Source organism: Oreochromis niloticus, linkage group LG14 (assembly GCF_001858045.2).
Source record: "Oreochromis niloticus isolate F11D_XX linkage group LG14, O_niloticus_UMD_NMBU, whole genome shotgun sequence".
In the NCBI taxonomy this organism is placed as follows: Eukaryota; Metazoa; Chordata; class Actinopteri; order Cichliformes; family Cichlidae; genus Oreochromis; species Oreochromis niloticus.
In genome coordinates this window covers 30,943,497-30,956,092 of record NC_031979.2, presented here as the reverse complement: position 1 = coordinate 30,956,092, position 12,596 = coordinate 30,943,497, and the positions used below count along the sequence as shown (strand labels likewise).

The following is a 12,596-nucleotide window of genomic DNA, read 5'->3' as shown; positions in this document are numbered from 1 at the left end:
CAGTCACTGCATAAACTGAATAGAAAAGCACAAAACTTGTTTAACCACTGGAAAATGCCCTGCCAGTCTGCAGACTTAATGATACTGACTTTTCCTTGTTAACAAGCCAAGAAACATAGATTCCCTGACCAAAAGTAGCAATTTGGACATGGTGAAAAGTGGAGAGTGTGAGTCATACCAAAAATACATAACTCTGGTATCATAACCTCTATGAAAGCCAGCCTAAGGAGCTTTTCATGAGGGCACAGACAGTGTCTGGTCATTAAGTCTTTTTCTCTATCAGCTTGTTAGGGATAAAATGTCAGCGGAATAAAAACCCATTAGTCTGGTGCTATTAGTCTGTGATCTCTACAGAGTGGGATACCATGCTCACACCATAAAGGCAGGTTAAGTTAGCTCTAAATAGTTTCAGTGTAATGTATCCTCTGGAATGACTCATAGGTTTGTGATTTTAGATCATGTGAAGTATTTACAAGTGTGTTTTCAATTTGTTTTTACTGACCTGGAAAAGAGCTGTTGAATCCATTCTGAAACCATCTGAACCAGGTTGTCTCACCAGTGCTAAGGCACCGGGGTCATCCACTGCCAGGAAGGCATTAAAAGGTACATCACCAAATACCCGAGCCTGGGTCTCCGGCTGGGCCTTGTCCTGAAGTCAAAAAATTACACAGGAAACGATGAAGTTTGAATAGGCCCAGAGTACACATGACTCTATAAGAAATATTTTTTTTGTTACTTACAATGATCTTGAATCTGTAAAGCAGTGACGGAGCATCAGCCAGACAGCCGAACTCAAAATTGCTCGGGTTATATTTAGGGACGTATCCATCTGCTCCAGTGCACAGGAACACTTTTTCTATGTTACAAATAAAGGAGCTGCCCAAGTTCTGTACTGGATCCACCATCACTCTCCCATAAACTGTATCCCCTGATAAAAAAGAAATAAAGATTTCATCACGAGTAAAACATCGGTCATTACAAGCATAAAATTGATGGTTTAATGAAAAGTTAGTAAAAGTGGTTCTATTATGCCTGCAGATTCAGTTCTCTCAAATGACTGCACTTTGCTCAGCTATATAATGAGGAAAAACCACTAAAAGCCCAGCTAAAACCACTCTCACTCTCTACACTGACTCAGACAGCAGCTTCAAGGACTTTAAGTGTTTTAAGACCTTGCTGATGGACACAAAATGCAGGCATGCTCATAATTAGCCTGTTTAGGAAAAAGATGTGGAAGTAGTAGGCACTTCATGAAGCCCTCATTTTCCTTTCATTTTGTTTTGTTGAGTTGTTGAGTCAGTAAATAATGGGGACGTTTCTGCCAAATCAACAGAACCATTCATCACACAGGAATTTCTTTTTAATCTGTAGAATGAAGAGAAGTCCACGCAACTGAGCAATGAAAACATTCACAGCCACATTTCAAGCTCGGAGCTTATTTATTTCATTCCTTTAATGTTATTTTTTCTTTTTCACATTTTTAAAATAGTTTTTTGTTAAAGATTTTCAAGGCGCTTTATAAATGTTACAGTATTACCCTCTGAGAAAGCAGTGTCACTCTCCTGTCCAAAGCCCATGGAGCCGTCTGAGAGCCAGAGTGTCCGTTTAGAAAGTAAGATCATCTGTGTGTTTAGACTGAACTCAGCAGCCACTGGATCACTAACCTAAGAAGACACAGAAGACAGAAAACAACAAACATATTTACTATTTATTCATAGTTTGGATATTTAACTACCAAATGTGAAGATTTGATGGGTCTTCTTTTTTTAACATTCACAGAATACTTTGTTAGACAGACCCTACCAGTACCAGGTTGGATTCCCTTTTGCTTTCACAACTGCCTTAATTCTTCATGGCATTGATTCAACAAAGTGCTGGAAACATTCCTCAGAGAGGAATTTGATCCATATTGACATGAAAGCATCACATATTTTGCAATTTTGGTGAGTCGTTTCGATTTGTAGCCTTGGTTTCCTGTTCTTAGCTGACAGGAGTGGCACCTGGTGTGGTTTTCTGTTGCTGTAGCTCATCTGCTAACAGGTTTGATGTGTTTTTGTGTTCAGAGATGACTGGTTCCTTGAGTTACTGTTGCCTTCCCATTCGTTTAGAGCAGTCTGGTCATTTCCCTCTGACCTCTAACACCTAGAAAACTGCTGCAAACTGGATGTTTTCTCTTTTTTGGACCACTTTCTGTAAATCCTGGAGATGTTTGTGCGGGGAAATCCCAGTAGATTAACAGTTTGTGAAATATTCAAACCAGCCCATCTGACACCAACAAAGACCACGTTTAGAGTCACTTAAACACCATTCTTCCCCATTCTAACGTTCAATTTTGAGTTTCAGAAGGTCACCTTGACCATGTCTACCTGCATTAAGTTGCTGCCACATGATTGGATAGATATTTGGATCAGATATTTCTATTAATGCAGTTGACTGCAGTCGAACAGGTATACCTAATAAAGTGGCTGATCGGTGTATATTGTGAGTAAAATTGTGAAATATGTGGTTAAATCTGATGCAGGCATAACTTGTTAGACAAGGTGGAATTACCTGCTGAAAGCGGATATCCAGGTCGAAGGTGAGAGGCTCTCTGGGATTGCAGACAGGAGGGACTGCGTACTCCAGGCTGGGAGGGGACGTACAAGGGATGAGCTTCACTGTGTACATGCCAGAGTAGTCACGCACCTGAGTGGAAAAATGTGATTAATTAAGAATAAAGTGTAAGAAAAATAAATGAGAAAACAAATGCTGCAAACTCTCTCCTCACAGCAAAATCAGAGATGAATATCCACTGCTGGATAGGCTGGCTGTAAGTAGGCTCAGTTCTCACAAGGCTAAGGTTAAAGGTTAAACCAGGGTGTTCAGGACACATAACCATGGAGGTGAGTAGTGAAGCTGTTGGGAAAAAAGACATCAGTCATCAGAAGCAAACATAAAATGACCTTATTGGTTAGTATCATTAATTAAATATAAGTCACAGGTAAAATCTGCAAAGCTGTGGTCACGCTTTTTTACACTAAACATCTTCTAGAATCTGTTTATTTTGCATTTTTGAAACATATTATGACATGCTAAAGAGCCTCATTACATTTAAACTGCATATTATATAAGTAATGTGACATACCTGGATGTGAAAACACAAACAGGCCTCTGAATCGAGCCTCTGTGCGGAAGTTGACAACTAGTTGTCCTTGACTATTTATACGCATGCTGGTTGGGTAAAGGGCACCTGCAAAGACAGTGACAGACTATTTTAGGTTGCATACTTCATTAACTTACAGGGCCTTAGATTGTAGAAATGACATAAAAGTATTGTGTTAAATCTTTATTGCAAACTGCAGCTCAAATCTTGCCTTGTAGTTCAGCCTCTGGCGGGCTACCGATTCCATCTCTCCATAAGATGGCAGTGTCGTACACAAATGTGAGTCTCAGCTCCGACTGTAAGTCAAAGTGCTGCCATCCTCCCGCTCCCACGGGGGAGTGAAAGACATATGACACATGTAATGGGACTCGTAGGGTCACAAAGGACTGGACCAGATTAAGCACCTGCAGTGAAAAGCAACATGACGTGACAGAGTAAGATTAAATTTAAACTTCAAAAGCGAACCTGGTCTTGTTCCTGAGGTTCAAAGACATAACAACATCATGAATACAGTGCACATAGAATAGCTCACAAAGAAAATGAGCCATTGTGGCTGTTTTAAGGTATATTCTGAAAAAATGCTTCATGTTACTGAAGTTAATAATACGCATGTAGTCGTGTGTACAGTATATGTGTGTGCTGTGGACCTAAAGGACACTTTACAGGGAAATCTGACACCATCAAGTCCAGTTTAAGATCTATAGCAGTAAGATATGACTGCATTCTTTATAGTGTACATTGTACTTATGTGGCTGCAATAATGTGCTACATATGTTATACTGCTGCTGGAGATACTGACTCACTGGAAACATTTCTGCTCTAAAAGAGCTGTTTTAAAATGGTCAAAGTGGTGAATGTGGGAGCAGTCTCTGGTATCTGCACTTTCCTCTGACCTGTGAGCGGTACCTGCCTGCACTGGCTCTGTGTTCATGTGTAGACGTGCCTACGCCTCTGGGCATTTAGAGCTCAGGCAAACGATTTGCAGAATGGCCTTCTGACACAACCTGCTGGGCTTTAATAGATTCCTGTGGCCCTGTTAGGCTGGGCACTAAGCCCTGCACTGTGACATGACAGTCGCCCCGGCCTGCACAGAGTTGTCTCCAATCAGCCAGCCTGCCCACTTAGAAGAGCACTTGGGTCACAGGGCAGCAACAAAAAAAGACTGTTCCTTTTTCCACTGATGCTCAAAGTGAACCTGTGAGGCCTCACTCTTTACATTTATACACAGTACAAGTCCTGTATATAAATGTATACCAGTGAAAAAAACATCATTAATCTTTTTTCATAACTTATAAATGTTTGTTTTTAAAAAAAATTATATCTCTGATAAATGTGGTCACTAATCAATAAAGAAATTATGTTACTGGCAGCAGACTGCTTACTTGCTAAGACGTGTTTATTTCTGCTACGTTCACTTTTAGATCTCATAACTTAAGGCAACAAAGTTCCACTTGTTGAGAAAGGCTGTTATCGCCTGGGTGATGCCCTTGTTATTAAATAAACCTGGAGCTATATAAAATAAGTATCTCCCATTATAATAGCAAACCAATATACAATTCAACATATCCTCAGAGCCAAAATATATTTGCAAGTGCTGTAGGGCATGAATTAATAATCATCAGCATGGATTGTAGAGGAGGCTTTTACCATGATTTGCCCCCTGTACGCTTCCAAACCATCTTTATCAACACTCTGTTTTAATTAACTTAACTTAAACTAAGAATACGTTGCCAAGGTGAAAAAAAAAATGTTGATGCCTGTAAGGCATATGTGCCAATGGCAAAAAAGGGAAAACAGGGAGACTTGCTACTTTAGCAAGACAAACCCCTGGTCCTTTTAGGAAATGAAGAGATCTCCAGACAATGTACCAGGATTTACCTAATCTTCCAAGTAAAAAACAACTAGGCAAATGGACAAGGCTTGTTTTAGCCACGGGTTCAAAGGTGAGCCAGACCTCCAAGGCAGGACTGCTTACCTGTCCGTCAGTTCCGATGGTGCCTCCACAGTCGCTGAGCAGCTCAGACATGTCATAGTAGCTTGTGAATTCCCACAAACAAGCCTCTAAGTTAAGGTTTCTGTAGAATCGGAGTGTGCTGGACCCCCTGAGGGAAGTGCTGTACTGGTAAGGCGCAGTCTCGCCGATTACTTCTGGATTTTTGGTGGCATCAGAGAGGAAGCCATAGCGAGTCTTAACCTCAGTGTAGTCCAGCAAGTTGGAGCAGCGATGGTGCCCAACACGGGTACCGTCGGGGCTAAGCGTCAGCTCAAAGTTTGACAGAGGCCGTGTAGATACTACAGGCAACATACCTACAGGGACACACATGTAGCAGTTGGACAGCAGACAATTTAATAATTGGTGAATAACTTAAGTAGTTTCTTATTAAAAGAATATGGTTGATTAGTGACATGAATGATGTTTCAAAACAACATTCTGTCTCTGCATGATTTCTTAATTTTCAGTCAGGAATTGTTTACCATCAATGTGAGGCATGGTGACAGTTAGTTTGATAAGATTGGGGTGGTCTCTGTCTTCTGCTCCACTGTATCGCAGCTTAGCAGAGAAGGGCTCGGCCCCCACTGTGCCTGCAACACGGGGCTGGCACATCCCTGCAACCATGACATATACAAAGCAACATCAAATATTCTATTTCTCTAAAAAACAATTCAAATTTTTGTCATGATAAGCTCTTTTTATGAAAGACACTGAATGTTCAAAGTTAGCGAATGAACTAAACTCACCCTCGTCTGTGCTGATGGATACTATGGGGCTAGTGAGTTCTAGACCTTCATCTCCATTAGAGTTCACAGCTCTTGCCGCACACTGAACCCTAGAACCAGCCTGGAAATAGACTGAATCCAGAGTTATCATTTTAGACGAGGTGAAGAAGGTGTCAAAGTCAACTTCCCTCATCGGGCTGGTAACGCCGTCTGGACCAGTGGGGGCGCTGACGAGCCAACGATACCGAGTTAGGGTGTTATTGATGTTCTCGCTCACACAGATGGAGCCTGTTTTGTCATAGTCTGGGTACTTAGGATTACAGGCCTGTAAAAGGAAAAAGAAACAGTGCATTTAAGTGAAATTCACCACCAAAACTTACAGCAAAATTGTTTCTTTATGTCAGCGAGGAGCCCTGAAGGTAGCTCGTAATAAACAAAGTGTGCACATCTGTTAAATACTACCTCATTAAGAGATTTCATCTGGACTTGTGAGACACAAAGCTTTGTTAAATTAACCATTAACACAGAAAATGACAACAATTATCTATTTATCATAGTATCAGTTAGGACGTACAGTGACACAAATGACTGGGTATCCGGCCACAGGCAGAGAGCCCCTGGTTCCATCAGGGTCATCGTAATGCAGCAACGACACCACTCTGGGCACTGAGGGGAATGTCACATCTGCCATGCTGTTGGTCTCCTCAATATAAATTATGGCTTTACTCATCTGCTGATTGACAATAAGAGCAATTAAGACAAGTTCTTAAAGGGGAACAAATTACTGATTGCAAAGTGATAACGCGGTAATTAGATGCTTTAAAGGTAAACACTAATTTAGTTTGGCTTTCACCTTTGTCTCTGCCACCATGTTCTCATCAGGCTTCAGGTGCACGGTGAACGCCTCCCTCATTTCTCTGACACCATCATATAAAATCTCCACCTCCACAAAATGGTCTCTGTCACCTTGTTTGAAAACAATTTCTGCAGAGAGAAAGGAGAGACACTTGACAAATATATTTTCGAGCAAATTTCAAAATTGTGCTAGAGGGATAAAAGTGCCTGGCAGTATTATTTACCCTCAGATATGGGATGGTAGTCCTCCCCAGAGGTAGCAGATCCATCTTTGGTGTGAACTCGGACAACAGAGACCTTGGATGTGTCTCCAGCACGCAGCACTGGGATCCTTACTACAGACACTTGGCCACTTTCCTTTGGCTCAGTCACACTGAATTTGGTCTCTCCAAAACTAATAATTGCCTCTGAAAAACCATGAAATATTGACAGTAAAGTATAACTGTGACATTTCCACATGCCATATATTACAGTCACAGTGGGCACAACCTTTGTGATCTCTTAAAAACACTACTGTAGATCTAATCTAACTTTATATGTGTTATAATGATATCAAAAGCCTTTACACTGTCTCTTTAGCCAAAAAAGGATTCTTACTGTCGCCATCATCTTTTATCTTGATAAGTGTTTCATTTTGCTCTCCAATGGATGCTCCAAATGGAGAGTCACTCTTAGGGCTTCCCAAAACAAGACGGAGCTCTTCCTCTTCCTCATGTTCAGTGTCATCAACCAAAACCAGTAGACACGGTTTTTCAATTTCTCCTGGAAAAAAGTACAAATGAGTAATTAACCATTCCAAATATATTTCAAAACTGAATGTTCCAATTTAATTCAATTTTATTTATATAGCATAAGGTGCCTTATAATACTATGGGCAGGTAAGAAATACACACACACACCAACCATGTAAGAGGACATGTGCAAAGTTTTACTACACAACCTGGTAAGAAGGTGATGATAGAAGCGTCTGTGTTAGGCCTCTCATTGAAGTCCATCATGACCTGTGCTGTTCCCTGTCTGCTGTAACAGCGTACTGTGGACTTGTAACTGATATCACCGCTACGGTATACAGTGGCTGAGATCTGCCCCAAGTTCTCATTGCCCACATATGTAGCTTCACGGAACTGCACCTTTGGCACTAAATCCAAAAATCACAAATAATAGATAAACATAAGTGTGGCCATGTTAATAAGCTCTCATTGCATCCCATGTTTTTTCACTCACAGTCAGAAACTGAGTCGTTGATGATGATAGCAGTCTTGCTTGGCTCCCCGAGGATCCCATTCATTGGCATCCGTAGTACCAGTTCAAACTTCTCTGGCCCTTCCAGCACCGGCTGACCCAGATCATCCAGGATTGTCACACGAACTGTCTGCATGGTGACCCCTGGTGCAAAGTCTAGATTCCTGCTGATCCCCACGTAATCCACACCAGCTGTCCCACAACACAATATAGGTCAGACATGTTTCAAAGAACATAGTGTTTATAAAACGTAGTGCATATAGCAAAAATCAACTACAGTACATGATCATATTATTCTTGACAACAGCTCTCATGTTCATAATGTATTTGTGAATCTCAGGCTGCAAGCAAGTTGAAAAGTTCTATACTTCATGCTAGCAAAATGCCTGTTTTGATTTCATGTTTCATAGGCATGAACAATTGGAATTTGTTGTGATATTAAAGCAGCACTGCTAGAATCTGGACATCTCCCTGAGTGATGACAGGTTATTCATCTGCTATTCTGTGAAGAGTCTGAGTATTGAGAGCTCAAACTTTGCCCTCAGGCTTTTTTCATGTACTTATGACCCACTTGTGTGTGTAAGTGTGAGTCTGAATTTCTACCATGCTGCATATGATTAGATTTTGGTTATTTTTGCAGTTACAAAGCAAGCAGGAGTAGAGATGTTAGGAATCTGTGCAAAGAAGAGAAGACTGCCAGGAGGAACCAGATAATAGACGCTGTAGGGCAGACTTGAAGGGACAGCAACCAGTCTTACAGTCCAAAGCGGTTAGGAACAAGCAGAACAATTAGCATGCATTCCTGAAGCTCTATTCTCAGTCAGACTGTCATTATCCTCACAACAATGTGTAGATCCAGCGCGTATAAGACATGGTCCGAACAGAAAAGCCCTAGCTCCCCTCCCCCCACCTTTATCCAGTGTTTACATTCCCCCAGGCCATCCACTCAACATATTCAGTGTTGAAATCTGTTTGCACAGTTGAGCTCAAAATGACTATCAATGTGACATCTGAAATCTTTTGTTTTCTGTGAATTTACATTTATCTAAGAATAAACTAGACAACGCTGTTGGAGAAGGGGACCAACAGATACCTTCAGCTGAGACAGGATCTGTCTTTCTGGAGCGCACTGTGACAGTTCCTCCTTTGGAAAGATCAGTCCCTGTCCTCCACACCTGCACCTCCACGTAGCCATCACTCTCGTCCACGTGGTAGTCTGTGTTGCCAAAGTAGAAGACGGGATCTGGAAACGAGAAAAAAAAACATGAGGAAAAGCACGTGGGAGAATGCACACCATAATAACCTTCAACCTGAATCACAACAGGATATCTGAATGTCTGGTGTAATTGCTGAGCTGAATCTTTTAATAGGTAGCATAACCTGTAAAATTATCTGTGATTACAGGAGATTTTAAAGGAACATTTCCATTGAATAAGCAGCAGGTAGCGAACACAGTAATTGTAGACCTTAAATAGCGCTTTCTAACTTCCTGGCACGATGTTTTGGTGGCATTGCTATAACTGTGACAAGTATCCAAAGGGAAAAAAGGAAACCTGACGGCTGGTTTTGTCCTGGTGGAGCTCACTTTGATAGCGATGGGTCTGAGAGCCAGACAGGAGGCCTGACAGAAGGTCTGGGGGGTTGTAAAGCTCCATACGCCAGCCCAGGCCTGCCTGACTGCAATTAGTGTTTCTATGAGCTGAGCTGAGATTCCACTGCAGCCAAACTCACCCACTGTTATTCTAGTTAACTCTTTCAGAACCTGTGTCCTCTCAATGATGTCCAGCATGTTATGCTGCTGGTGAAATGGTTGTGTAAGGGTTTGATGGACATTCTCCTAAGAAGATGCTGTAAGAATTTCTGTGGGGTTTAATACAGATTGCTGTAGACACTCCCTGTAGCACCGCTCACAACTGAACATACTGATAACGATATGAATGAATCAAAGGTTCTACATTTGGATTTGAAGACCTTTTGCCACTGATTTTCAGTCCAGTTTTTGTATAATTTTGTGTATCTCAGCCTTTTCTCCCCGTTTCCTTTCTTGTTACTTCTTCTTTTTTACCCCATTTGTCCAGTTTGCTCACTGTTTTTAAGGACATACTGCACAGAATGTCAAGACATGCAATGTTTTCAGCTAATAGCTCTTTGGAAATCATCTTGTTGGTGCACAAATAATATTTTGTTGCTGTCAAATGCCTGTGCAGACTGTTTTTGCAAAAAGGTGCTAGTAAAAAAGTACCTAAAAATACATTTTAACAATGTAAATTGTTTCTTTGCCAAGCTGTTGTTATGTGTAGATACAACACTGGCACATCCCTGGAGTTAGTTGCCTTTTTGATGTTTTAATGCCACCTCCATGTATGGAGGTGCAAAAATCTCTGTATCCAAACAAAAGTGCATTGTCTGGCCTGCAGCTCTGGCCTATTAGATTACTATCTGGGAAGTCCACCTGAGAAACTACTTTATCAGTGGTCTCCAAGTGGAGATAGCAGCAGAGATTAAGAAAAGCTGTTTTTTCTACGAAGAGACTAGAGGAGGTGGTTTAACAAACAAAAAAACATTCCTCTGAAAATTGTCAGGTCCAAGGACTGGACTGAAAATGAGTGAAAAAGTAGCCAATGCTCTTTAAAAGAGCTTCAGAACTACTGATGAAGACCTCTTTAAAAGATTCACAAAAGTCTGGTTCCTTGGAAGCAAAATATAAAGGAATGAGAGGTGGCTCAATATTTTTGCACAGTACTGTAGTTAATATCACTAATGAGAGCCACAACTGAGCATTAAAAACCTTGGGCTTTCAAAAGCTACTGTGACCAAATAATGAATAAATTAAGTGAATGGCAGTGGCCATGGGCAGAGTTGTGGTTTCCATGACAATGCACCTACAAAAAGGTACTTAGCTGTTTCTCATCACACAGTATGGGGCAAAACTGAATACGTGGAACGCAGCGATAAATGCCATGAAAAAAAAAAACCTAAACAAATCCACGCTGTTATGCGTTATGATTATGTTATCTAGTGAAACCAAAACACAAGACCAAGGAAACAGAGAATTAGTGACAGAGATTAACCGTCAATAGTGCTGCCAGGCTCAATTACGAATCAGGGAAAAGCGTTTATTATTTTTCACCACATTATACTTCTAAGTAATCTGACTCTTAGAAGATCTTGAATATTTTGATGCAGTCTGCCTTGGCAGCAAGAGCTCGATATTAGCAAGAAAAGACAAGTTCAAAAAAGGAACACGTCTTTTAAGCAAAGCCTGGGGTTTCATGGTTCTTAGAGAAACCATCTCTGTGATTGAAGTAATATTATTCCTAAGTGTAAGCAAAGGACATACGACTTTTATGCTTTAATCTGTTCTGAGAGCATGGCCAAGACAAAGAGTGGTGCATCAAGAGTGTTGCAGCTGCCAGAATTTCTACCCGCAGAGAGAACAAACAAAGATGGTTTTGGCTGCCTGCAGTGGGACCCCAACTGGAAGAGTAATCAGATCTACTAACCTGAGGTTAGCAGCCAGCAACTCAGGCCCTGTTGTACTAGCCCAGTAATCAGATAAGGTTTGTGCAGCAGACAAACACTGAGCTTCAAAGAACTATGGCTCATTAAATGAAAGGTAAGCCACCGTATCCTAGACTCACGAGCAGTAGCCTCCTATACCTCAAAGCACATCTAAGATTACATGGATGTTAGTGGTGATAATGCACATTTAGACCTATTTGTATTATGCAAAATCATGTAAATTGTTGAAATCCCATATCTTTGTAAACAGAGGAACAAACTTTAAATGTGGAATAAAAGGAAAAAGCCACAGGGCTTCTTCTTTTGAAATTAAACATAAAAATGTAGATCAGAAGTAAGAGGACCTTTTATATAATCATTGGGCTCGTCCCATTATTGTGTAATATGCCGGAAACACAATAGCAAACAAAGAAATATCCTTACTGTTACATATGAGTGAACATAGTATAAAAGAAGAAGCACAAGGAGAGACACAGACATCCCTAAGGAGACTGTTGCGCTCCCACTGACTGCTTGATTTCACTTGAACTTTGCATGACATTCCCACAGCGTTAAGTGGCTTGTCTAATGGTGAGATTCAATTGAGCCCTGGCAAATGCACTTCTGCCCACTGTGTGCTAGACAAATCTCTCTGCAGCAGAAAATGCATACAAAATCAGCTCCATATTCAATACAGGAAAATCAACAACTTTAACAACGGTTGACAGCAACACACGCTTGAAAATTCAAAGCAAGGTCTAGATTGAGCCTCTTAAGGCCGACGACTGAAGTCAGCACTTCTCCGCTTAAGTGCTTTAAGACATCTGTTTATATCAGAACGAACGGGAATCCAGGTGAGACATAATGACAGGGTTTGAGAGGTCTTCCTCAATTCATCCCCATCCAGGATGTACAGCACAAGCACTGAACACGCCCATCTTTCAAACAGGTCATAATCATACCTTCAGAACCAGTGCGAAATTTACAGACCAAGTGACACAAGATGATAAACACACCAGTCAAGTCTTGCTGTACAAGCATTCTCATGTCTTTCACTCCCAACCACCAAAATATTTTCCCGGATGCAAAGTCAATATCAAACAGCAATTACCGCTGCAAGAAAGGACAAGTTTCTCCG

General features: G+C 41.1%; 1 protein-coding gene across 1 annotated transcript in view; it reads right to left on the bottom strand.

Moving 5' to 3' along the window:
- Positions 1 to 12,596, bottom strand: part of frem2b (FRAS1 related extracellular matrix 2b) — a 51,343-nt gene that overhangs the window by 4,085 nt on the left and 34,662 nt on the right. The window contains exons 7-23 of the mRNA XM_003450179.5: positions 9,051 to 9,200; positions 7,940 to 8,149; positions 7,656 to 7,853; positions 7,313 to 7,477; positions 6,940 to 7,122; positions 6,714 to 6,844; positions 6,435 to 6,590; positions 5,882 to 6,185; positions 5,618 to 5,749; positions 5,118 to 5,449; positions 3,354 to 3,546; positions 3,125 to 3,229; positions 2,768 to 2,895; positions 2,551 to 2,685; positions 1,538 to 1,664; positions 741 to 928; positions 503 to 649 (exon numbers count right to left, since the gene is read on the bottom strand). Of these exons, the coding sequence (XP_003450227.1) occupies positions 503 to 649; positions 741 to 928; positions 1,538 to 1,664; positions 2,551 to 2,685; positions 2,768 to 2,895; positions 3,125 to 3,229; positions 3,354 to 3,546; positions 5,118 to 5,449; positions 5,618 to 5,749; positions 5,882 to 6,185; positions 6,435 to 6,590; positions 6,714 to 6,844; positions 6,940 to 7,122; positions 7,313 to 7,477; positions 7,656 to 7,853; positions 7,940 to 8,149; positions 9,051 to 9,200 (2,984 nt within the window). The remainder of the gene's footprint in view (positions 1 to 502; positions 650 to 740; positions 929 to 1,537; positions 1,665 to 2,550; positions 2,686 to 2,767; positions 2,896 to 3,124; positions 3,230 to 3,353; positions 3,547 to 5,117; positions 5,450 to 5,617; positions 5,750 to 5,881; positions 6,186 to 6,434; positions 6,591 to 6,713; positions 6,845 to 6,939; positions 7,123 to 7,312; positions 7,478 to 7,655; positions 7,854 to 7,939; positions 8,150 to 9,050; positions 9,201 to 12,596) is intronic.